Raw genomic sequence first — 25755 nt, 5'->3', positions numbered from 1 at the left:
TGTTTCGCTATTCCAAACACTGCAAGGTGACCCCTGATTTTTGTTATTGATTTGGTAAGAGAATAATGGAAAGTTTCATTTAGGAAAGTTTGAGCAAAAGTTTAAGTCTTGTACTTTCGAGGTTAATACTACCTTAAGGTGGTTCGTGAAACAAACATTTTCACTGTGGCATTTTTTCGAAAATCGTATTTTCCTCAAAGAGCTAACACAGGGGTGACGACCAGTTTGAGTTTCAAATATCGGAAAATGTTAGGAAATTTGCATCTGTACGATAATAACTTACGTTTGTGAACACTATAGTTAAAAACAAGGTACCAAGTTAACGCCGTGGGCAGGAAGAATTGTTTGTGAGAGAAGTTCACCGGATGATAAATTGCAGTAAATTCCCCTAATTTCTAACAAGAGTTAAATCGTCGAGGCTTAAACTTTAATAGACATACGAACACACTCCATTAACGAGGTTCCATTAGTTAATGGAGTTTGGTATGTATTGACAACAACGGCTGCACAGTTCACAAATATTGGTGAAATTGGGGCCAAGAGAAATTAAGGGGGATTTAAAAATTATGGGGCTAGTCGACGGGGACTTGAACGTTTCGCGCTGCGTCGGGGAGGGGGGTGTGAAAACATTTTGACTCTCTATTATTTCCTCATTTACAGATTCCATAGTTTGGGTGCAAATCAATGAAAAATGAATAATATTCTTATGCTATCCAATATTTCTTATGTTGGTAAAAATTAAACAAAATCTAGAACCATTTTGTCGCATTTAATGACTAAGGTACACATCTCATTGAATGCAACAATACACTTTCCTTCTACTTCCATGTGGCTACCGGTATTTCTCATTTTACAATAAATAGATTGTCCATAGAATGCAATACAGATGGGGAATGATCGGCAGGATGTTAACGTGATATAAATTTTTAACACTGTATTGTGTATCAACAACATTTTTATGTAGTAAATTTGAAAATATGTTGAAATGCTGTCCCAAATGACCTGCGTCCATCCCAAAGTGTTGCGACGTAGCGACTACGTTTATCTGACAATCGTTCTTTCAGAGAGTTAGGTTAACTTCTTTACACATCCTGACTATTATTGTGCAACAGTCTCATGTTACATTGACACTTCGATGTATAGGAAATGCAACTGACGGCAAGTGTACATGTAGATTGTATTTGTATGCTTTAATAATGATTTTTTCAAAATAATAAGATGTAAAATAAAAAAAGAGATCAGAGATAATACAAGGCGCAAAAAATATTGAAAAGTATGAACAATTTATTTATACGTTTACCTAGCAACCGTTCTTTGAGAAAATCAGGTTAACTGAGAATAGTGTCAGGGAGTCCACAGCTCAGATAACATGCTAGACATACACCCTTCACAGTAACGTCATGTACACAGCAATGCCTCAGGTGCTGTCTGGCGGTGACCCGCTGCAGAACTTCCACCGAAAAGCAATGATGTCACCTTCTCTGTCTTGAAAACATGATTTTTCCAAGGGATGAATTCAAAGAATATCCTACGTACAGTTGGCATTATGTACTACGCATGGCGACGGGCACGTAGACAAGTGTTCATGATGCGCCGGCGGTCCCCTTGCTCCATATGGCCTGCCTATCCAAACACAGCGATGCCTCAGTTACGGGTCTGTATGTAGTTTTGTTTGTTTCTCTATGAATATAGAGGACTTTCATCTATCCTCAAAGGTCACCTAAATCATTGTAAAATGAATAGTTTATTCTGTTAGGGACACCATAGCCTATGCCACACACAATTCATACACGTACAGTCATTCTATCGAACGCTGCCATCCGCAGAAAGGAAGCCCAACCCTAATAAAATACTAACTTGGCTTTAGTAATATCAATATCGCATAAAATTATGACTTATTTTTTAATAATGTAGAAAATAATATCATACTTATAGACTATTTACTCCTAGTTCCTATGCAGCAGTGGGACCGCCTGCCATCGGCGCACCACGACGAGTGCTCGCCCACCTGTAAACTGTCATGTACTGTTGTACTACAAGTGCCACTAAAAGAATGGCAGGTCTCGTAAAATTGGACGTCCATGAGATGATATTTCACAGTGGTTTGGTTTGAAGCATTTGCATTATGCGAAGTAGACATATTGTATCCAGGGGTCGAATTTAACTTTTTCCCCTGGTAGTCCACTTGGGCTACCATTTTCTGAAGTTGGTAGCCCAGTGACAATGGCTGGTAGCCCATACATTTTTTAGTTTAGGGATATTTTTTTCCGTATAACCAGGCCCCTGGGAAAAGTTGGTAGTCTATGGACGCGGGACTACCACTTATTTCCAGCCCTGGTATGCTGTGCCTATATTACCTCTCTCCTATTGTTTAGATGGAAATGATATGAAACTGTATTTTAACATGTTAAAATACGAATTATATTTTTACTGTAACCGAATTACTTACAGCTACAGCTACGCGTACGTCTTACCTTCGTTGGTATGTTCATATACATATAAAACAGCTGCGCGAATAAGGCAAATGACTATCCGAAACGTCATTATGATTATGGTCAAAATTTTGTCGTTTGCAGTCAGTTCATGGGCATTGCTTATGTACAAGTACAATTGTACCAAAAATATACAAGCGATTGCATTGCAAATTTGTATCTTTTGCCGACACCTGTTATCGTTCACGGCCGGTCCCATACGGTGCAGTATTTCATGTCGTCTATGCTGCTGAAGATTGAGATACCGGATGACAGTGTATCATCATAGAACCGCTTTACGACAAGTTTACTTTTGGTGAGCTTAAGTATCTTCGAATTACATCGTTTACAACCATAAATGAGCCACAAAAATCCAAACACACTGGAAATACTCGCGACAGACAAGGTGCACATGTTATATTTCCGTTTTGTACCCGTCAGTGAGATTCACAGGCCATGATCGTGTCCTGTGGTACCCGGGTTTCAGATACAATGTAAGATACTAGGGAAAGTCAAACTTTCGTTTAGGTTGTAAAATGAATTTAGTTCTATTTAGGCAAGCCAGGAACGAAAATATACAAGCAGACGACGCAAATACCTTTAAAATGTTTTATTCGTACAGCAACAAAATCACGAACGAGTTATGAAGTTACCGCTTACAGTGTACTCACTTCATGTTTTCCCTAATCAGCTCACAAATTCCTTTCTAAGATGGTTAATTCCGCTTATTTGACGTCTGGGGCCATGTATAATTCTTCGAGATAAAGTGGCTGGTACGAGTATTATACCCACTGTGCATTCATAGATGTCGTTGAGCTATTTGCCCTATACTCTCAGCTGTTCATACTCGATCGAATTTGAAATCGAACCCCGGCGTGGCACGAATATTTTGACCCGATTTGTGCGGCCTCATAACTTTCACGAAGGTATGAGGTTATTTATCAAAACACGAAAACACACTCATTTTACACACTCCAGCTTATGGTTTACGTCCATCGTCATTTTAAACTCAAAATAAATTCTTAAAAACCTTTGTCGACATCGTAATATTTAAATTGTTCGTTTTAAAAGTGCTCAATAAACCCCCCCCCCCCTGCAGTGGAATGGCTCAATAGCGGAATAATATCAAGAAGTGATACGGTTGTCATTACTCCTTAGCAACCAACTTTTTATACGTGCAGCGAGGAGCAAGCAAGGTCGATTTCGGTTGATTTCGTCGCTTATTTCGGAACTTCCGTAGGAAAACAGTCATTAACCAAAGCATGCATGTATGATAAGAGTATTATTACCCTAAGTTTTGGCGATACCACGTCGTATTCTCGTGATGTGTCCGCATTTTGACTCGTTGCTGCGCAACTCGTCAAAATACGGACAGATCACTCGAATACGACGCGGTATCGCCCAAACTTCGCGTAATAACCCCTAAATAGTGAATAATACGAGATGAAAGTCATTACTCTACTTCAAACGCATGTATCTTGTCCAACACCAGAGTATCATGCTGTAAGGTATTCTTCGATTGAAGAACATCACGTACGCGAAAAGAAAGTATGACGTTTTAAATTATTCACTTAGCATGTTGGGTTTTCCTATTGGGTGTATGTTTCTGTTTTTTCGAATTATTTTCCGTGCACTCTTTTGGTGTTTTATGACTCACGGTCACGAGTTTGGGTAGATGATACCCAGTGACACTTTTATCTAGTCTTGTTCCCTGTCCCATTTCTACCGCTGGCTGCGCTGCTAACGATAATAGGGTCTGGTAAGGGCTAATCGTGGGCCACCATTTTGTCAGAATATTGACTGCACGTTAATGAGCACAGTCATGTGATCAGCATATCTGTATAGTGGCAAGCTTGGAAATTTAATGACGAAACATTAAACGTTGAAGTTATTTGCACTGCTTCGCTTTAAGTCTCCGATGTTGCACTTCCCATATTGTGGTGGAATGACCATTATCGTATATGTTTTTTCTCACACGTGAAAAACTGTCCCTCCTCTCGCATGTACTGCTAGTGACTAAAAAGTAGGTGAATTTTCGTTTTTCATTCAATGTCGACATGGGATGCCTGGTTTGGGGAACCATAGAGGTAAACATTACTCCAAGGACAAACAAAATTTCAATTTGAAGGCAACTCAAATTTACATTCATTGCAATCGCTGCCCTCGTTCTATTCACCAATGATAGCCATACTTGCAATAGCCCATAGCTGACCCTATTTTCATTAGTAGTATAGCAAGGGGTAGAAATGGGTCAGGGAATCTATATATATATGTATATATATACGCACAAAATGTATACAATGTACCCTCCCGGTTATCACCATAATGGCTTTATGGCAACCTCTGAACTTGGGCACAGAGAGTACGGTTAGAGCACTCTGGTGAGTCCATATTTTCAATCCTCAACAATGTGTAACCGTACACTCTGTGCCCAAGTTCAGAAGTTGCCATAAAGCCATTATGGTGATAACCGGAAGGGCACATTGTATACATTTTGTGTATTTCGCTCACTGCTTTAATAGTAGTTATAGCACTCTGAGATTGTTGGTCAGCCTCTTGCGTAATATAAGGGGCGTTCACTGTTGGCACTATGCTTCGCTCATGGTACGTTTTGCCATTAGAGCACTCTGGTGAGTCCATATTTTCAATCCTCAACAATGTGTAACAGTACTCTCTGTGCCCAAGTTCAGAGGTTGCCATAAAGCCATTATGGTGTTAACCGGGAGGGCACATTGTATACATTTTGTGTATTTCGCTTACTGCTTTAATAGTAGTTAGAGCACTCTGAGATTGTTGGGCAGCCTCTTGCGTAATATAAGGGGCGTTCACTGTTGGCACTATGCTTCGCTCATGGTACGTTTTGCCGTTAGAGCACTCTGGTGAGTCCATATTTTCAATCCTCAACAATGTGTAACCGAAACTCTCTGTGCCCAAGTTCAGAGGTTGCCATAAAGCCATTACGGTGATAACCGGGAGGGCACATTGTATACATTTTGTATATATATATATATATATATATATATATATATATATATATATATATATATATATATATATATATATGTATGTGTATGTATGTATGTATGTATGTATGTATGTATGATGTAGATTATATATATATATATATATATATATATATATATATATATATATATATGTGTGTGTGTGTGTGTGTGTATGTGTGTGACGTGTGTGTGTGCGCGTGTGTTTGTGATATCGTGACTAGATGGCACAGAGAGGTTTCGAAGCTATGGTTAGCCAAAGGAGAAAGATAAAGGTTGAATTTTTGGATGGCCACATAGGTATATCAAACATACAAATGAAAAGGTTTACAAATCGATAGAATTATTCAGGTATTTAATTACTAATAAGCAATGTACACAATTTGAAAGAATAAGCGTTGGAAGACAGGCGACTTTCACGTGATTTGTTCGGATTCATATAACTGCCATGGTATCGACATGTCGAGCTCATTCCAAGGTCGGGGCCGATGTGGTTTCTTCAATTCCAGCACAACGTAGACATTCTGGGCCGCATTCTGAAAAGGGAAACAGAAGGAAAAACTTAAACTGAAAAGAAGTTACGGACAGACATCCCTTATAGGGAACATCATAAAATTACTGCTGTTTTGATACGATAACAATAATTCACGTCAGACAGGGTTAACTTCACCTAATGAAATACTGACAAGTTTAGGAATATGTTTTGAAGCGCTCTTACTAATGACAGCGATCTACGTCACAGAATGGAAAGGTAAAGGAGATTGACAAGTTTGTTTACATTGGGCTCTGCTATGAACCTACCATAAAACATGCAGACATATCCCTTTTTACGATACTCGCAATATTCATCGTCCCACATCAAGTTCCTCCTTTTCCTGCAAGTATAATTAAAATAGAATTATAATTACGACAGTAAGTTGAATACAATCATTGTAATAACAAAATGAAGCAAGTGTGAAAATTTTCGACGATAGAGAGCACAAGATGTGGTGGAATCGATTGAAGATCTGTCTTTGTCGAAGATCAATAAACATCCTAATATCGCCGAGAAATCTAATTTTGTTTTTAAAACGCAACAACAAGCCATATGGCAAATTCCTGAGGGTCATTTCCGCGGCAAATAAAGATAAAACCATATTCAGTATTCTTTTAATGGAAAGATACAACACACTGTGATCTTTAATTTCCTTAAAGGTAATTAGTTATGGATGAGTTTCATGCTTTGTTTACCATAGCTGAACGCAGTCCTGACCATCTTCGTTTTTCTTGACGTTGTTGTTGGGTTCACCAGGTGACCAGTTGGAATAGCTACCGCAATCCAATAACTTCTCACCATCCCCCCACTTGAAAGTGTCTTCTGTTCGCCAGTCGGTTAAACCAATCCAAAGACCTGTTTTAATCTCGTCGATGATACCAGTCTCTTGGATATAGTTTTTGATCATTTCGTCTGTCTCCCGATCGGTGATTTTCGCCAATTCACCACCTTTGCTTTCGCATGAAGCCTTCGCGTCTTTCCAGAACACGTGGTCGGTGTATACCATGAATCTTTTGCCAGCACAAAGTGGACCATACTCTGAATGACGTGGTAAAAAATAACGAATTCAGACTCCACGACGACCGACAGAGTTTCATGCCTCGAACTCTCCTGTGTACCCCCTCCACAGCCGAAATGAACCTTCGTTGTATCATGTTTTGTCTTCTGGCAAGGTACTTGAATTCTTGTACAAATTGGAAGGCGTTGAGAACATACGTATTTTTATTGAAGTATTTTAATGAAGGCTCTGACTTAAACTAGGCTGTATTTTGTCTTATTTGACATTTTCTTGTCATCCAATTCATATTTTGTTTTGCTTATTTAACGACTTGTTAGTGTAATTTTTGTCTCTTTACTCAGGAGGGATCTGATGGAAATTACATTTATTGTATTGTAATCAGGTTATCTTCTTTAAATAAAGTGTAGTAGTAGTAGTAGTAGTAGTAGTAGTAGTAGTAGTAGTAGTAGTAGTAGTAGTAGTAGTAGTAGTAGTAATACATAATTGACATGATTGACATGCGAATGCGACAGAGTTCATCAGAGACATGACAAGAATACTTTCTAAATCGTGAGGGAGCACTCGCTTTTTTACGGGGAGGGGGTGATGGAATTTGATCGACAAATGAAATGTAAAAGGCGACCCCCCGTCCAAATCAAATTTCTAAAATTTGACCCCCCTCAATTCATCAATTGTAAAATGTGACCCCCCCCCCCCCCCCATGCCAAAAAAAATCATCAGATTTGATTCATTAACCCTTCGCACCCTGTGGCTCCGGGCTGAAAAAGTTTCCTCGCATACTAGAGAATCAACATTTTTGGTGAAATTCCAAAATCAAATTTTTTGCACAAACATGAACTTGTAATTGCGCTTGTCTAATCAGGTACACTAATATCAATAATCAAGAGTACATAAATATACAGATTTACCAAGTTTTATTTTGGAAAAAAATTATTCATAGTTTCCTCATAGACAAGATAGTGAATCAACATTTCGGTGGCATTCCAAAATCAAATTTCTTGTACAAACATCCACTTGTAACCATCCTAGTCTAATCAAGTACATTAATATCAATAATCAAGCGTACATAAATACTCCGATTTAACAAGTTTTGTATTGGAAAAAAATTATTCATAGCTTCCTCTGACAAGATAGTGAATTAACAATTCGGTGAAATTCCAAAATCAAATTTTTTGCTCACACATACGCTAGTAATTAGCCTAGTCCGACCAAGTACATTAATATCAATAATCAAGAGTCTATAAATACACAGATTTAGCTAGTTTTGTTTTTAAAAGAAATTATTCATAGCTTCTCAAAGGTTATGTATGGAGGACCTGTATATTTTCTATTTTGCCTGGGAGTTCTTGTGTGTTATCACTGTATACCTAGGGAGTCCAAGACGGGAACTTTCCAGACGTTGCATGCTGCACTGGAAGGTTTGAGTGTCAGCGTGTGCTTTTTCAAAGGGAAACCTAAGTCCAGCGACTTTGACCGTTTATCTCTTCCAAAATCACCCTTGAATAAAATGCAGCTCAAATTTTCAACATAATTGCACGCGCCGACGACTACGGAGCGACGATAAGAGACTTTGAAGTAGACGACATTTATGGAAATGAGCTCGGCATCCCATGGGCGCGAAAGGGCTCATGGGAGGAGCGTGCGTGACGTCATCGGCGATACACGATCGTGTGTGACAGCCTACCAAGCATTGGAGTCTATGACTGCAGGAGTGCAGTTCTGCACGTTACGACTCTTTAATGCTCAGTAGCATAAAAAATAATTAACTGTTGTTCAGTTGAGTGCAAAAATCACTCAAGGAAGAACAAACGGAGTCAGCTTTTACCGTCTTCCCACAGAACAGCTTTTTCGAAGAAAGTGGCTAAAGAAAGTCGGGCGAGTTTAAAAATCTGTAAAAGATACAACGTTATGTTCTAATTCTTTCAGGATGATTGTTTCATAAGGGATTTTGGGACTCTGATACCGATACAAGACGATACCACACAATGCGGTTCGTATCTTGACATGCTGAGTCAGCCTACTATCGCCGGTTTTAACCAGATAAATATTAATATTGGCGATTTCGGGACTCTAAAATCCGAAGACGAAACTACACAAAGAGTCTCTTATCTTGACATCCCGGGTCTGCCAAATCTCCGATATATAACCAATAAATATAGGCAATTTCGGGACTATACCTGGTAATATTGATATTACAAGCTACCGGATCTGAGAAATCGCCGATATTATATTTACCCGATAAACATCAATTGCGCCGGAACTCCTAGGCTAATATCGATACCAGACGATCCTAGATTTACTTGCACTGTGTTGTGTTGGCATGCGGGGTCTACGAAATCACGGATATTTATCCGATAAATATCTACGACTTAGGACTTTAACTCTGATACTAGACGATACTTTGTCAAATCGTGGGTAAATATCCGATGTATATCATAGATTTCACCACCTAACAGATCTGACCACCCGAATACCTCTGTCCGACTCTTAGTTCAAAAATAGCATCATGGCCGGAAGTCAAGAATACTGTATGTTTTACATTATTAGATTTATTAATGCACGAAATACATTTTTTACATGTAAAGCATTTTTTTTCATTAAATGTCCACACGGGACTTCGTCTAGAGGACCGATCGGATATCATCGGGACTCGGGAGGCCCTTGCACAAATTACATTCTTTACATGTAAACATTTTTACTTGGCTATCGGGACTTGAACAGAGGACATATCGGAAATCATCGGGACTTTGGGCTGGTCTTGTATGAAACACATTCCTTACAACAAGCTTTAAGACGATACTATCTTTTTAAACAGCGGGCAAATATTCATTATATCGGCGATTTCATCACTTTGTAGATCTGTGTAAGCCCGACTTCCTAAGTTCGACACCAGCTTCGAAAAATAGACGGCACTATAATAGATTTGTCAAATCGCGTATAAATATTTTCCGATACATATCGGAGATTTCGCAACCTTAAGCCAAGCTCGACTTATACGGCAACACATACAATCAGTCAATCATTCCGTATCATTCACGAACCAAAAATTAATTTTAAGCGACTGATACAGAAAAATCTGTTTTAGAAACGTAGCGTTGAAGGATCGCAGAGTCACGCAGTCTCTCCAATCCAGTTCGGGGTCTGTACAAGCACAGTGACTCCCTCCGCTGAATCAGAGGGACTGTGGCTGAATCATACACAAAACGCAAGCAAACAAGATATGAACGATGTTTTGAGATGCTTTCTAATTATTACATATCTTGGTTCAATTAGTATGGTTTGATTTCAGTCAGGGAAAAGTAATACTCGATGTCAGAAATATCGCTGTCCGAACTCTCCAGAGTCGTCTAACGAACGCGCTGAACTGTTCACAGTACTCCTCCAGCTGCAAGCTACAATCGTCTGTATCGCCGATGACGTCACGCACGCTTCTCCCATGAGCCCTTTCGCGCCCATGGAATTCCGAGCTCATTTCCATAAATGTCGTCTACTTCAAAGTCTCTTATCGTCGCGCCGTAGTCGTCAGCGCGTGCAATCATGTTGCAAATTTGAACTGCATTTTACTCAAGGGTGATTTTGGAAGGGATAAACTGTCAAAGTCGCTGGACTTAGGTTTCCCTTTAAGTCAGATATTTCTCTATTTTGAGTTTTACTCAAGTCAGCAGATATGTAAAGAAACCGGTGAGTGGCAGATATCGAACTTTATGCGGATCGGACTGTTTATTTAAACCCTACGTCATCCTCTACTCAGTCGATCAAACAAACATTGCATTCCAACTTTTCCCCACAAAGAAACTGGGCAGTTTGGATTATTCATACCAATCTTAATCCTACTGTTCGTAATGTTTATGTCGTAAACACATCTATCGCACACTTTTAACACCTTTCCCGGGTTCTTGAACCCGGTTGGTCAAAATTGGCTGTTCTGGCCTTTTTGATCACCCCTCTTAAAATGCTTGGATAGTTGACTTGGAAAACAATTAACATTAAAAGTTTCATTAGCAATTAAGCCAAACACCGGAAAACACAGAAAACATGGCTCATTACGCGTTCTCAGTAGGTGAAAAAGTTGAGGCCCTCGATGACTGTTACGGTGGACAAAGGGTGTAGACAAATTACCATAAAAATCCTTCGACAAGGGTCGGGTTTTGTCTTTGTCAACACAAAAGATTACGTACACGAATGCAAAAGGCAATTACGCAACACTAAGTATTATACACAACTAGCCAGTGACGACACAGAACAAACAGTAAATAAAGTACACGAACTATTAAACAAAATGTACGAGAACAAACACATCGATCATGATACTTGTAAGTATCTTGATCCGTACCCCGCAGTGGTACTTATTGCCTAAAAATTCACAAACCTCGGCAAAATTCTAAAACCACACTATTCAAAACAAAATTTACTGAAGTAAAGAAACATAGAACAAACAAACTGAACCACCAGACGGACTCACAACGAGACCCAAACATTAATATACTTGCCTCGCTACTCGAAGAGCCAGACCACTAAAGTGCATTAAAATAATTTTTCACAAACACAAACTAAGGAAAGAATCTACACTGCGACTGATGAGAAACCACACTCGGGTTACGAAACGCAAGCGTTAAAATGCCACTCTATCAACTCTGTAACACAATAGGTCCGGCTGCGTCTCGCCATAAGCTTTCCCAACACAAACAATACATTACCGTACACACTAATCAAAGCTTCCCTACAAATATCCGAGGGGAAACAAAAATTTTTATTAACACAAATAATCGGATAAGAATGTAGGAACACATTTTTGAAACGAATCAAACACAAACTCGACACAAAACATTTTGGATAGTTAGGTGGGGAGCCTCTTTCACACTTTTTACACTAGTAACATTGAATCTCAAGCAGGTTTTTATGTTTTCGTTTCCGGCCCAACGGCCAGTACAGGGCAGATAGGCCTATTCTCTTCCGGACCACCCCGGCCGCTTCCGCGGACACACGGTGCCTTGGGGCAGCTTCTTCTACGTTGCACGTTGCACACCCTCTCAAAACCTTGTCACTCACCTATATATTTTTATTGAGTAAATGCGAATGTATTTTCAAAGAGGAGACTCGCAGTCCAGTTGCTGTGATGTACTTTAAGAAAAATTAAGACGTTTAGGCCAAAAAAAAGCTGTTCAACGGGCGGGATGACTTCAAAGTTGGGTAGGTAGGTCGGATTTTTTTTTTTTGGTTTTTCTTAAACAGAATATATAATATAAACACTTTTTGTGTGTTTCATGCTTTTTCTTAGTCACATAACATATACTATATATGTTGTTTAGTACGTTCATGATTTTTTCAATTTTTTGTTGACATGGGTTGGTTGTGTCAGAACAGTTTCTTTGCCTTCACTTCTACAGGTCAATCTACAGGTGCCGCCAACTGGTAAATTTCATGAATTTCTCAAAATCATCACAAAACCTGTTTTGAAGGCTGATATACCGATTTTTCTTTTTTGACCCTGACCTAAAACTTGGAGGGGAAAGTGAGAGCTGTTCGTAACTGCCCTCCCACTGGTATGCAGTGAAAATGTGCCTTCCCACTGAATTTTGACGCCCACTGCCCTCCGGTATCTACAGTCTGCCCGCTCCCCACTCCCCACAACAATTCAAGCTCCCCGCTGCCCTCTCCCTACTACTGAAATTCCCCATTGCCAACTAGATGCCCACTATGCAACCCAGATCAACACAAAACCATGCAAGCAGTTAGCAGTATACATTGGAACATTGCTCCCCTCTAAGTTAGATAAAGCACGCCGCTTTCCCCTCCCTCTACGTATTTTTCGGTGCCCACTGTCAAAAGTTTTCTCCCCGCCTGCTGAAAGTAATGAAATTTCTTCCCCGCCCACAGTAAATATCGATATTTTCTCCCCGCCCGCTGATTAGTTTTGAAATCTGCCTGCCCGCTGAAAAACTTCGCACGAACACCTTTTTGCTTCATTGGCGGCACCTGAATCTAACAGAGCTAATTTCTGTGTTGGTGTCACCAGCCATATGAGCACGGTGCATTCCAACCAAAACTCGCGACTCAGAAACTGACGGGTCAGCCCCGGGGATGTCCAGGGTGACGTCGTCGAGCGAGGGAGCGAAATTAGACCATTCGTCCTGTGTCCAGTCAAACAAATGTCACAAGGTTGACTCCTTGTGCATTCTCGACAACGGAAACACAAATGAGTTCAGTCAGATGTCAGAGATTGTCATGAGAACATTATTTATGATTGTTCCACTGAACTTTTGTCGATGCGCGGAGTTAGCAGCGGAAGACTTCAATTAGTTCAGCACATGGAGGCTCCATGGTTCGGCATTTCCCCGCCGAAGAGCCGACCGTAAGTAAACAAAGATCTAAGATGGCTGCGCCCGTGGTAGCTGAACTGGACGCTGCTTAGCTGTGAATTGCGTGTGTTGTCGCCGACTTTCATGTGCGGACAATATACCGGACTTACAATTGTGCTCATCATCGAATATTAGTTAAAGTCGCGCAGTGATCTCCCCAGGATTTCCTGATAGAGTGGTGACTAATTTGCATAACAATGAATGTAATTGTTATGGTAATGAGTTTCTATTGTTTACCAAAAATTATAGAGTGGCGGCCACCACTCTATAATAGCTCTGGGGAGAACACTGGTCGCGTGTGAACTATTTGTGTTTCCGAGCCGCGTGGTCAAGTCCAAGGTACCTCTGCGGTAACGTTAAGTTTTCCATAGAAATTGTTAAGCATTTAGAAAGGGTTTGAACAGAGTTTTTGTTCTGAAAGTGTGTTCGACTCCTGCCGTCGGGAGGTCGATTAGTACGGTTATTGTTACCATGGAGTAATATTCATAGTTTTGAAGTACGGTTTTCCAATTTTATATGTAGACCCCGATATTTGACACAATATAGTAATATACAGTAGTTGTTTGTTACATTATTATACATGCTATGCCTGTATTGCCATTCTTCTATTGTTCAGACGGTACTGATATGAACCCATATTTTAACTAGTGAAAATACGAATTATATTTTCAATGTAACCGAACTACTTTAACAGCGACGCGTACGCGTGACCTTCGCTGTTATGCATGACCTTCGTTGGTATATGTACATATAAAACAGCTGATCGAATAAGACAAATGACAATCCGAAACGTCATTATGATTATGGTTAATATTCTGTTGTTTGCAATCATTTCATGGGCATTGCACTTAGGCACAAGTACAGTTGTACCAAAAACATGCAAAGAAACGTATTGAAAATTTGTATAATTTGCCGACACCTGTCAATTCACGGCCGGTCCCGTGGCTGTGCACGGTGCAGTGTTTTCGTGTCGTCTACGCTGCTGAAGATTACTCCATGGATGTATGATTACATGTTCATAATATAACCGCTTTACGACAAGTTTCCTGTTGATGAGCTTAAAGTATCTGGGCGGTGAATTACATCGTTTACAGCCATAAATGAGTCACGAAAATCCAACCGCACTGAAAATACTCGCGAAAGGCAAGGTTGAAGGTGCACATGATGTTTCCGATTTGTACCTGTCAGTGCACAGGTCATGATCGTGTCTGGTGGCACCGATGCGGTGCGGGTTTCAGATACAATAAGATCTAGGGAAAGTCAAACTTTCGCTTAGGTTGTTAAAGGAAGTTTAGTTCTATTTAGGCAAGCCAGGTACGAAAATATACGAGCAGACGACGGAAATACCTTTTAAATGTTTTATTCGTACAGCAACAAAATCACGAACGAGTTACGACACTACAGCTTACAGTGTACGCACTTCATGTTTTCCCTAATCCGCTTACTAAGAAGGTATATTCGGCATATTTGACGTCTGGGGACATGTATAATTCTTCGAGATAAACTGCCTGGTACGGGTATTATATCCGCTATATGTGCATTCATAGATGTCGCAAAGCTGCTTGCTCCGTGCTCTCAGCTGTTCATACTCGATAGAGTTTGAGCGTGGCGCGAGTATTTTGACCCGATTTTGGCGGCCTCACAACTTTCACGCAGGGATGAGGTTATGTATCAAAACACGAAAACACACCCATTTTACAAACTCCCGCCTATGTTTTACATCCACCGTCATTTTAAACTAAAAATGAATCTTCCTCAAAGTGTGAAAACCTGTGTCGACATCGTAATATTTAAATTGTTCGCTTTAAAAGTGCTCCATAAACCCTCCTTTGAAGTGAAATGGCCAAATAGCGGAATAATATCAAGAAGTGATACGGTTGTCATCACTCCTTAGCAACCAACTTTTGATAAGTACAGCCTGGAGGAAGCAAGGTCGATTTCAAGTTGATTCCGTCGCTAATTTCGGAGCGTCTGTAGGAAAACAGTCATAAGCAAAGCATGCATGTATGATAAAGGGGTTATTACACGAAGTTTGGGCGATACCGCGTCGGTATCGCCCAAACTTCGTGTAATAACCCCTAATTATATGACTGTTAGTTCCTCATTTCATGCCTCACGTGTGTTCCCAGCATTATATGGCCTCTACCACAGCCCTGCAATGGTCTATGAAAAGAAATGAGGTCTCTGCGGCCTGCATCTGGACCGTAATGAAGAAACGGTCTTTTTGGCCAAAATTCTGCTCTTTTGGGGCAAAATCCTTTCCCTGCCTACCTTTGCTTCCTAACCCATCCCAGAAAAGATGCGATTAACTTCTTCTAACATCCAAAACCGCTCATTTTCTGAAACATAACGTACTCGACAAGTTGTTTACCCATGGAGATCCCATTTTGAATCTCGCTGCAGAGACCCCAGTTATCTCCACAGACCGTTGCAGGGCTGTGTGGAGGCCGTATAACGCACGGAACACACAGACCTGTACTCAGGGCTACATGCTCTGTTGCTGCTCTAGAGAGGTTATAACGCCAGTCTGGGACTTGTTGGCCCTGCTAGAGAAATACATTTGGCTGAGCTTCGGTCGGTTATTATTCTGCCGTCTCGAAACATCGGTTACACAAGCAACATTTCGGTGAAATTCCAAAGTCAATTGTTTTTTTCATAACTCAATACAAACCTTTGTAAAATTTGACCCCTTAAATCATTGATTGTAAAATTTGACCCCCCCCCTAGAAAGCGGTTTTGTAAAAGTCAACCCCCCCCCAGATTTCCATCGACCCCCTCCCTGTAAAGAACGAATGCTCCCTAATTGAAGGCTGCAGATTTGACCTGCTTTCAATCGGTTACATATGAGAATCTGCAATTTCTGAGTCGATGCCAACGTTTTCATCAGGATATCGAATAGTATAAATGAATAAAGTACTTGTGGCAATGCATTGTGTGAAATCAGATTTTCATCTCACAGTAAATACTTTGTACTGTATTACGAAATGCCAAGTAGTAGTTCTGCAAGCGTACAATCATGTCACAGCAAATGGTAGCTCGAGTAACAATCCCTGGAATATAAAGTTAGGGCGATTATATAAATAGCTTTTAGATTAAATTCTCATGAATATATATGATCACAACTGGCTTACCGTTACACTCTGCAATAGCGAATAGAGACAACACAGCTACAGCAGCAAGAATCATCTTGACAGTGGGAAATTGTACAGATTTGAACTGAAATAATAAAACGTTTTATAGGTGAGTTGAAATATTCAGGGGAGAAGAATTAGTCTCCTGGAAACGAGCAAAAGCACTCATTGTTATTAAATTTGACAATAATTTTGTTTGTTTGTTTCACTGTTACACGTCTATTTTTCCAATAAAAGACAGAACAGACAGCTAAGTTATTTTTTCATTTTATGATTCAAAATATATGTCCAATCTTGTCAAGCTAAATTTTCAGTATGATACATTTCGGGGAATCAATATTTATACCACTGTGTAGACATTTCTTGATTTTCACAAAGTGGCTTTGCAGCTTTTATAGCTGCCGAGTATCAAATGGTGTGCATAATGTGAGCCGGAACTATCGCTGTAAATGTACAATGTTTTTGAAGTTGGTCGTCAATATGTGACTTACCTGTTGAAGTAAAACCAGAGGGTCACCTTCCACCTCTGAAATCTTCCTTTGGCTAACTGATGAAATTTTTAAGGGCTGGAGTTTTTATAGGATTCAAATGGTGTATTTTATGATTATGATTGGGTTGAGCAGATGGCTTAGTTACGCAATAGTCCGAGCAATGGAAGCTATTAGTGAGAAAATTAGACAAATTTCCACCCCATTAATTATGTTTTGAAAGTATCAGTGAGAGCATACATTTACAAACATTATGTTGCCAACATTGATAGATTTTATAAATACATATCAAGATTAAAATGAATGATTATCTGATTGAAAACAGAAATACCAATGATAGTTTGTCATGAGATGCATCCATGATGCACAACTCTTGCAGATATTAGGCTTTATGTGTAAGGTGGTGTCATGTACATTACTCACAAGTCGAGTGAAAGGTTTAGTGAATTACTGTGAACAAGTTTCAAATATTGCTTGAATTTGGTGTATTTTACTGATCACAACACCGTCTGTTCCCGTCACCCTAAAGCGTAATGCATATACCATCAACCTTCAGCCGCTCCATGTATGATCATATGTTCGTTGTGTCCGATATATAGTCGCCATCGACTTAGGGACAGGGCGGCGCTTTTTAAAGTCAAAATCTCCAAGGTATTGCGGTCCCGCCTGCGTATTACAGAATTTGTCTTTTAAACTGCTCTGACAACCATCAGTTCCTTCAATGTTGGCGGGATTTTGATATTTCAAATTGTCAACACATTCACATCTTTTACCATGTTTGGGTCTTTTACGCATGTCATTCAGAATTGCTGAACCAAAGGAAGATTTATTGGCATCATCAACGACGAAATACAAAATAATTACGTGTTTTGAATAACTTTAGGTCATTCTTTTATTATTATAATGTGCAATATGTCAGATTTATATTCGGCCCATTTGACTTTACTCTTTCTGTTAGTTTTAAGCAAGAAAGATTTCGTGAAATATTCGTAATCTGACTACTACTACTACATGCAAGCCTTGCTTCCTCGAACTACCTTGCTCAAACCACACTGTCGTTAATTAGTCTCATTAGTGTCAGTATGTTTTTTCAGTTTCTGGCGCTGAAATGTGGTCTCCGCGTATTCGCTCATTACCGACCAATTAACCGATTAACCATTCACTCCATCATAAATGACAGATTGTGCAGAAACAACGATCATCAATCAATTAAGCAAGAAAAACATTTCCACCATATGCTTTGATATCTCCCTAACAATATGATAGGAAAGGCTTTGTAATAAACGACAGTGGGTACCATCTGATAATTATACACAAATGACAATAGAAGGTAGAACAGTTGTGGCTATTCGTCAAACTTACCAGTTACAATCAACTAACTGCCGTATTGTATTAAAGTTACATTATGATTCAAAAAGTTTGAACGACAATGTAATTCCATTCCCAACCATAAGTATCTTTCCGTGAAATCCTTAAACTTTGTATTTTATAGCTTATAACGATGGTTATTTGTCTTTTCCTGATTGAAAATTGGGAAGAAATCTACATATAAGGGCCAATCGTCTCAAAGAATGGTAATCTTACCTACATTAAGGATTATTGGCAAACAGCGTTTCAAAGGCACTAGAAGAATTCAAGCTTCATGGGTACTTATTTGACGAAATAAAAATGTTTCGCCGCCAGCCCCATCGTAGAGAAATTCAGCATGAGTGTTTTTTCTGTGAAAGTTAAATTTACGAACAATTGTAAGTTACTTACTGACGGTATTGTAATGGGCTTACAAGTTGTAAATTATGGTTCAATAATTTTATTAAAGGGACATAAGCTGTAACTTGCGGCAAGTTTTTCAGTATTATGCTTCTGTATATCAACTATACCGTGTCTGACCCTAATCCGGTTGTCATGCTGAAATTCCAAGTATTATTTTTGTCAACACAGCTTGTATGTGTGTAGTGATCATTGTTTATTGTTTACAAATGAATTCTAGCGCGGACTTGAATACAATTTTCAACAATAACACATTAAATGTAGATTATATTCGTATAGGTTGTGTTGATATGTTAAATACGTTGTATTAAATTAAGGTTCAATGCAGAAAGTGTAGGGAAACCACAAAACAAAAGTTCTGAAAAAATAGCCAAAAGATACAGCTTATGGAGCTTTACAGAAAAGAAGGTTTCTTTTTAATATTTGTGAGATGAATAAATGCTTAAAACGGTGACAATCAAGTTTTTCTGTTCATCATTCTGCAGGCATTGTTTCATGAACACACCCCTAAATAGAAGGCGAATTCAATATTTTTGTCTTTGTTTTACCAGTCGTCTCAGCGCAGAATTTATAACAGATGCGACACTGTTATACTTTATGATAATTTCATCAGGAACGAAGACGCTTCTACCGCATGTTTTCCAGTACCACAGTTCGCACATTAATTAGATAATTATAGTTGATATTTTTCGGTTAGTAATTAGTTGAGATGTCCATATTGTTTGTGACTAATTGATTGAGCTCAATATGGTGCAGCAAGTTAGAGCAAACAAATAATTAACGACAAGAGAAATCATACAATATTGTGAGATCACGCCACCTCAAACTTGGTGATGATTGGATTGCTTGATATAATATAAATTGGTATGATTACTGGAAATGACCAGATGAAGACTAGTTGACAGACGTTTGGGAACCTAGTTAAGTCAGGTGTGTAAAATTTTGTACAGTATTTTAATCGATTTACAACAGGTTTCGACTGTTTCTTTACGTTCATTCGGCATTTTTCTAGTTTCTCTCATTGAAATCATAAAAGAGAGTTGTCGGATCACGAACATGGTTGATTAAGTTGATTCTGATAAAATTGATAGGGAGAATAGCGACTTTACCACTCAAAGCATTTATTTCAGCAGGAGCTCGTGTATTTGTAAACTGGCATTACTTTCATGCCTATACATGGTAATATCCTCTCCAAGTTCACAACTGTGGACTGAAATACCGGATATTTTATGGTTAACTCTGATTTCCAGTATATTTCATTGCAGGCAAGGCTGAGTGAATGGTACCTGGCTTCACGTAAACAATGCGGATCTATCTTTTTTTACTTGAATTCTCCTTTCTGTCTCTCAGTTTGGCTGCAGGTGAGTTTACTCTGGTAGAAAAGATTGTTAATGACTAGAATATTGACCTATATAGAAAGCCTGTGTTTTAAATGTCTGATTGTGACTATCACCATGACTGCCTTTGCCGTGACTGCTCTTCGGCTCCGTCCCAAAATTTAAACCAAGCATGAGTAGAACATTTACAAAACAAACACATTCGTAAACGCTCTGAAATATAATCTTTTGAAGATTATTCTCAAATTAACAATAGTTAATAGTAATTGAACACAGACAGTTGCTAATGTGACTGACTCTTTCTTTCTTTCATTGTTGTCAAATTTCACTGTAAGGTGCACAAGTCCTATCGCACCCAAATTCTAAGATGCATTTCATTTAGGATTACCCTAATAACGAAAGTAAAATATTATAAAAGAGGGACTGACCCAAAAATCTTGCAAGGTATTCTTTCTAAAAATACTGTACATTGACATTTTCGTCTCTATAAGGCCAAGAAAAATGAAAAGTTTGTTTCTCATCCTAGACATATTGCAAAAATGATGCGGTGACGCGGGTTTTTTCTTCTTCAATTTTTTTTATTCTTCAACCAACAAGAACGCGCAAAGAACATGAAAACAACATAGGAATGCACGCAGAGATAAATGCACAGCAGTGTTGCTTTAGTATTTTTGTACAGCAACAGTTCTGTGGTTTGACTTTTAGTTCAGCAATGCACAATTTTGACAGCTTAATTAATATAACAGTGACATACGGTATGTGTACAGTTCTGAATGGAATGTTAGTGTCAGTTATTTTGTTTACAGTTCTGTTTTATACAGCACTGTGTTAAGTGCTATCGTCGCGTATTATTTTAGTTCTTTTTTTTATTTTATTTCCTCATGAGCAGAAAAAAGGTTGACACGACGGGTCTGAGAAATGAGATAAAATGAGGATGAGAAACAAACTTTTTATTCTTTTGCCTAACAAATATAAGGACGTAACCAATTTAGTTACACCTTGGGCTGTCAATAATATGAGGTCTGCTACCTTTCTTTCAGGCAATCTTTTCCAAAATATTTACAGCGATTTATTCTTCCGCTACACCCTCTAAGGTATTGTCTTGGTAAAACAGAGCGTAGATTGATGTCATTTCGTACACTAATTGGGTTCTGATGGATTGTTTTACTTTACATTTCATTGATCCGGTCATAACCGGGCTGGTACAGTCAATCTCTTTTGAATATTGATATAAGAGAGGCAATCACAAGTAATATAGCGATATTAAAATTGCATATACCAGTAATACCACGAGTCGTGGTATTCTGGGAAAAGTGGGAGACTAGTCAATAAAGGAAAGACTCGGTCATATATGGGATGGTTTATTTTCAATTTGGCTTCAAAATGTGACGTTGATGATGTAAGTGGAATTCCGTCTTGCTAGACGCAGGCGTACGACACACAATAACATTTTTAAAATCAAAGTAGCAAAGCCTGTCAAACTAAGCATGCCTAAGTCGGAATCATGTTGTCTGCCTGTTAATGTTGATATCTATATAGTCATAAGTTGAACGGATACAGTCGTCGGAACTGCCCTCAAAGGTCGTATGGGATCCTTACGACTAATGTATACGCTGCATCCAAGGTACGATGGTGATTGATGAAAGTTAAAACATGTCTACATCATAATCTACATCGTAAAATTTAAATGTTGCAGCTATGTTGATGAGGTGCATTTAGATATATTGTAAACAAGAAATTCGCACAGGCGCAGTTCCGACGACTGTTTCCCTTTAAGAAAATCATCTTTGTGATTCGGAAAAGCTATAAGCATTAGAATTCTTACAATACGATTGCTCTCGCAGAATACGGTCCTATTTGCAACTGTCGCCATTTTAAGGTGTTTACCAATGAGCTGACGTGGGTGAAAGCTAAGGATGCATGTGAAGGTCTGGGAGGACGTCTGGCAAAGATACCAAACCAGGATATTGGTGAAATGATTCACCATTATATCCTTGAAAGTGGCATCGGAGATGAAGTATCCACCGGATTTTGGATTGGTCTACAGGATATCGCGACAGAGGATACATTCCGGTGGCCTGATTTGGATAGAATTGGTTGTAGTATGTACCAAAACTGGAAGCCAAGGGAACCTAACAATAATACGAAAAAGGACCAAAAAGGACAAGATTGTGTTCAAATGTGGTTAGTACCTCTCTTTGTCAACTGTCAATGTCTATGCTCTGTATATGTTTACAACATGTGTGTTGTGTCAAATGTATATTGTTGACCAGTATATTTTACTGCAGATATTACATATTGTAAACGATGCATTACTTTGGCAAGGCGTATACTTTGTATGCTAACATTCTTTAAAAGGAAATGAAAAAATATATCCGTTTTTATGGCTAAATGAAAATAATATCTATCAAAGTATCCAGCTATTGCCACATGTTTAGGGAAAGAACACTTTGAAGTCGCTGATATTCACATGTTACATCGGAGTTACCTTTCATACGAATCATTTTATACGTACATCGGCATCATTTGAAAATATGATAATGTTTCCAATATACTTGCTCTTGTCATTAAAATGCATGCCATGTGAAATACAGATGCTCTTTACAAATAAAAACGTGACGTTAAAATGTAAATATAACTTTGTTCATATGAATATATATATTTAGATAGTGTGTATATACGTGTATAGGCATCTATCTAACTATCTATCAATCTATTAATTATATTTATAAATTTATAAATTACAAATTTAAATTTATGATTAATATATATATATATATATATATATATATATATATATATATATATATATATATATATATAAATATATCTATGTATATATAAATCGGTATTTATCTGTCTCTGTCTGTCTATCTGTGTCTCTGTCTGTCTCTTCTATCTGTCTGTCTGTCTCTGTCTCTCTTCTCTGTCTCTCTGTCTCTCTCTCAATGTTACAGGAAGAGACATTATTATCGTTGGGATGATGACTATTGTGATTTTCGAAAAAAAGGATACGTATGCGAGTTTCTCAGTAAGTAAACGTTTACATGAATAGTTAGTACATTTTACTTTGATGAAAATTTGCCCTAAATCAGTGAATTATTTGGGTTTACAAAAATGGAGAACAAAGTGTGTTCCATATGAAATTATTAGTCGTAGAATGCATTACTGTAATTACTGTTAAACGTTTAAGTTACAACATCAGAAAAGGATTCCATCGTAACGTGTCATCATCTCTTCTAATTTGTTCGTTTGTTTGCTTGTGTTTACTCCAGATTTCGATCCTCGCTGCGAACGTCATGCAAGCGTCAGTCTTTTCGTGGAGGAAGATGAATTCATACCAAATTACTAAAGTCAACCGTCGATTATGATGCTACCTTGATCCTGATTTTCCCTGGCAATGTACACGTAATATTTTCAGTTGGACGACAGGTCTTTCACGTGTAAATACTGTTTTTCTCCTTAACTTGATTATATTAAATATCAGAAAGAGCAATAAACTGAAATACGTGTCAGTGTTTTTCTTTGTTACGTCTTTGATGATAAAGACACCGACCAATGGCTGACGATTATTCGTATTAACAAACCACACTGAGACTCATTATATAAGATAATACGGTATTTCTTAAAATTAAGAATTGTGATACAAAACACAGAATAATATAAACGGGACAAGGCAGCATTTTTAACACATTCTTGTCAATTTTGCAATACATGAGAAGTCAGTGAAATTCGAGTCTTAATTCATTCTTAAAGAGTGGTCAACGATTTAATTTACCTTTTTTATTATTATTATTATTATTATTATTATTATTATTATTATTATTATTATTATTATACTTTATTTAACGAGGGTAGTCTGATTTACAAAATGAATTGTAATTTCCATCAGAGCCCTCTAAAATAAGTCCATTGTCATACAAAGAGAAAGCATACATGGAAAGTATTGAATTGGGGACATTTCGATAAATAAACAGATTATAAATAAATATGCGAAACTAAAATGTAACAAAGGTCCAACAAGACACAATCAATCCAAATCAGAGCCCTCGTCCATGAACTTAGCATACAGATAATTACGTAATGTGGATTTAAAGGATAACAAAGTTTCACAGCTACGAACGGACGGGGGAATAGCGTTCCAAATTTTAACTGCTCGATAAGCGAATGATCTTTGACCCATAGCCGTTTTAAATGACGGCGTGTATAAATTACCATGACTAGTGTTGCGCGTATTTAAATGATGCATTTCTGTGAGAGGACGGAACAGATTACATAAGGTGGAGGTCTACTCAAAATTAAAAGTATTGTCAATTTCCTGATTTTTGCATATGTTGTGGCCTGATCAATTATATTAACAAAATAAACAGAAAAAGGGGGGTTCCCGTGCTACTTTTTGAGTTAGGGGGTCCTAAAGTACCCCTAACCTATGCTATTTTAAGTGTTAAGGGGCCTTTTCTCACATTTTGATACTTTCAGCAAAGAAATGCGCAAATCTTGTCAGGGAATATTGTCATTTTTCTGATTTTTTCATACATTGTGCTCTGATCAGTTATATCAACAAATATCAACAGAAAAAGGGGGGTTTCCCATGCTACTTTTTGAGTTAGGGGCTCGTAAGGCACCCTAACCCCATGCTTTTTCAACTACTGACAGGCCTGTTGTTCGTATGTTTTGCTGGTTTCACTAAAGATCTGGCTCAAAACCTATCAGGGAATATTGTCATTTTTCTGTATTTTGAATATATTGTGCTCTGAACAATTATGTCAACAAAAATAAACAGAAAAAGGGGGGTCCCCGTGCTACTTTTTGAGTTAGGGGTCCTATATTACCCCTTACCCATGCTATTTTCAACTACAAAGTGGCCTTTTTCTCCCATTTTGATAATTTCAGCAAGGATCATGCTCAAACCTGTCAGGGAATATTGTCATTTTTCTGATTTTTGAATATATTGTGCTCTGAACAATTATGTCAACAAAAATAAACAAAAAAAGGGGGGTCCCCATGCTACTTTTTGAGTTAGGGGGTCCTATATTACCCCTATCCCATGCTATTTCAACTACAAAGGGGCCTTTTTCTCCCATTTTGATAATTTCAGCAAGGATCATGCTCAAAACCTGTCAGGGAATATTGTCATTTTTCTGGTTTTTGAATATATTGTGCTCTGAACAATTATGTCAACAAAATAAACAGAAAAAGGGGGGGTCCCCGTGCTACTTTTTGAGTTAGGGGGTCCTATATTACCCCTTACCCATGCTATTTCAACTACAAAGGGGCCTTTTTCTCCCATTTTGATAATTTCAGCAAGGATCATGCTCAAAACCTATCAGGGAATATTGTCATTTTTCTGAATTTTGAATATATTGTGCTCTGAACAATTATGTCAACAAAAATAAACAGAAAAAGGGGGGTCCCCATGCTACTTTTTGAGTTAGGGGGTCCTATATTACCCCTATCCCATGCTATTTCAACTACAAAGGGGCCTTTTTCTCCCATTTTGATAATTTCAGCAAGGATCATGCTCAAAACCTGTCAGGGAATATTGTCATTTTTCTGGTTTTTGAATATATTGTGCTCTGAACAATTATGTCAACAAAAATAAACAGAAACAGTGGGGTCCCCGCGCTACTTTTTGAGTTAGGGGGTC

General features: G+C 38.3%; 2 protein-coding genes across 3 annotated transcripts; one reads left to right on the top strand and one right to left on the bottom strand.

Annotated features, from left to right (window-relative positions):
• Positions 1-5807: 5807 nt before the first annotated feature.
• On the bottom strand, positions 5808-17174 carry LOC139147102 (perlucin-like protein). The gene is made up of 5 exons (XM_070718006.1): positions 17008-17174; positions 16517-16601; positions 6704-7046; positions 6275-6348; positions 5808-6009 (listed from the first exon to the last, which is right to left on the bottom strand). Exons 2-5 carry the CDS (start codon positions 16569-16571, stop codon positions 5942-5944), a joined length of 540 nt encoding a protein of 179 aa, XP_070574107.1. The 5' UTR covers positions 16572-16601; positions 17008-17174; the 3' UTR covers positions 5808-5941.
• A 2406-nt stretch (positions 17175-19580) lies between these two features.
• Positions 19581-23614, top strand: LOC139147101 (perlucin-like protein). 2 transcript variants are annotated; one of them, XM_070717984.1, is made up of 5 exons: positions 19581-19701; positions 20037-20132; positions 21953-22292; positions 23066-23139; positions 23384-23614. In XM_070717984.1, the coding sequence occupies exons 2-5, from the start codon at positions 20075-20077 to the stop codon at positions 23458-23460; spliced, it is 549 nt and encodes a 182-aa protein (XP_070574085.1). In that variant the 5' UTR covers positions 19581-19701; positions 20037-20074; the 3' UTR covers positions 23461-23614. The 2 variants fall into 2 exon arrangements, with proteins under 2 accessions (XP_070574085.1, XP_070574096.1); XM_070717995.1 differs by having other exon boundaries at positions 19600-19701; positions 20022-20132.
• The last annotated feature ends 2141 nt before the right edge of the window (positions 23615-25755 follow it).

Source organism: Ptychodera flava, chromosome 2, assembly GCF_041260155.1.
Source record: "Ptychodera flava strain L36383 chromosome 2, AS_Pfla_20210202, whole genome shotgun sequence".
NCBI lineage: Eukaryota > Metazoa > Hemichordata > Enteropneusta > Ptychoderidae > Ptychodera > Ptychodera flava.
This window is presented reverse-complemented; position numbering and strand designations above follow the sequence as displayed.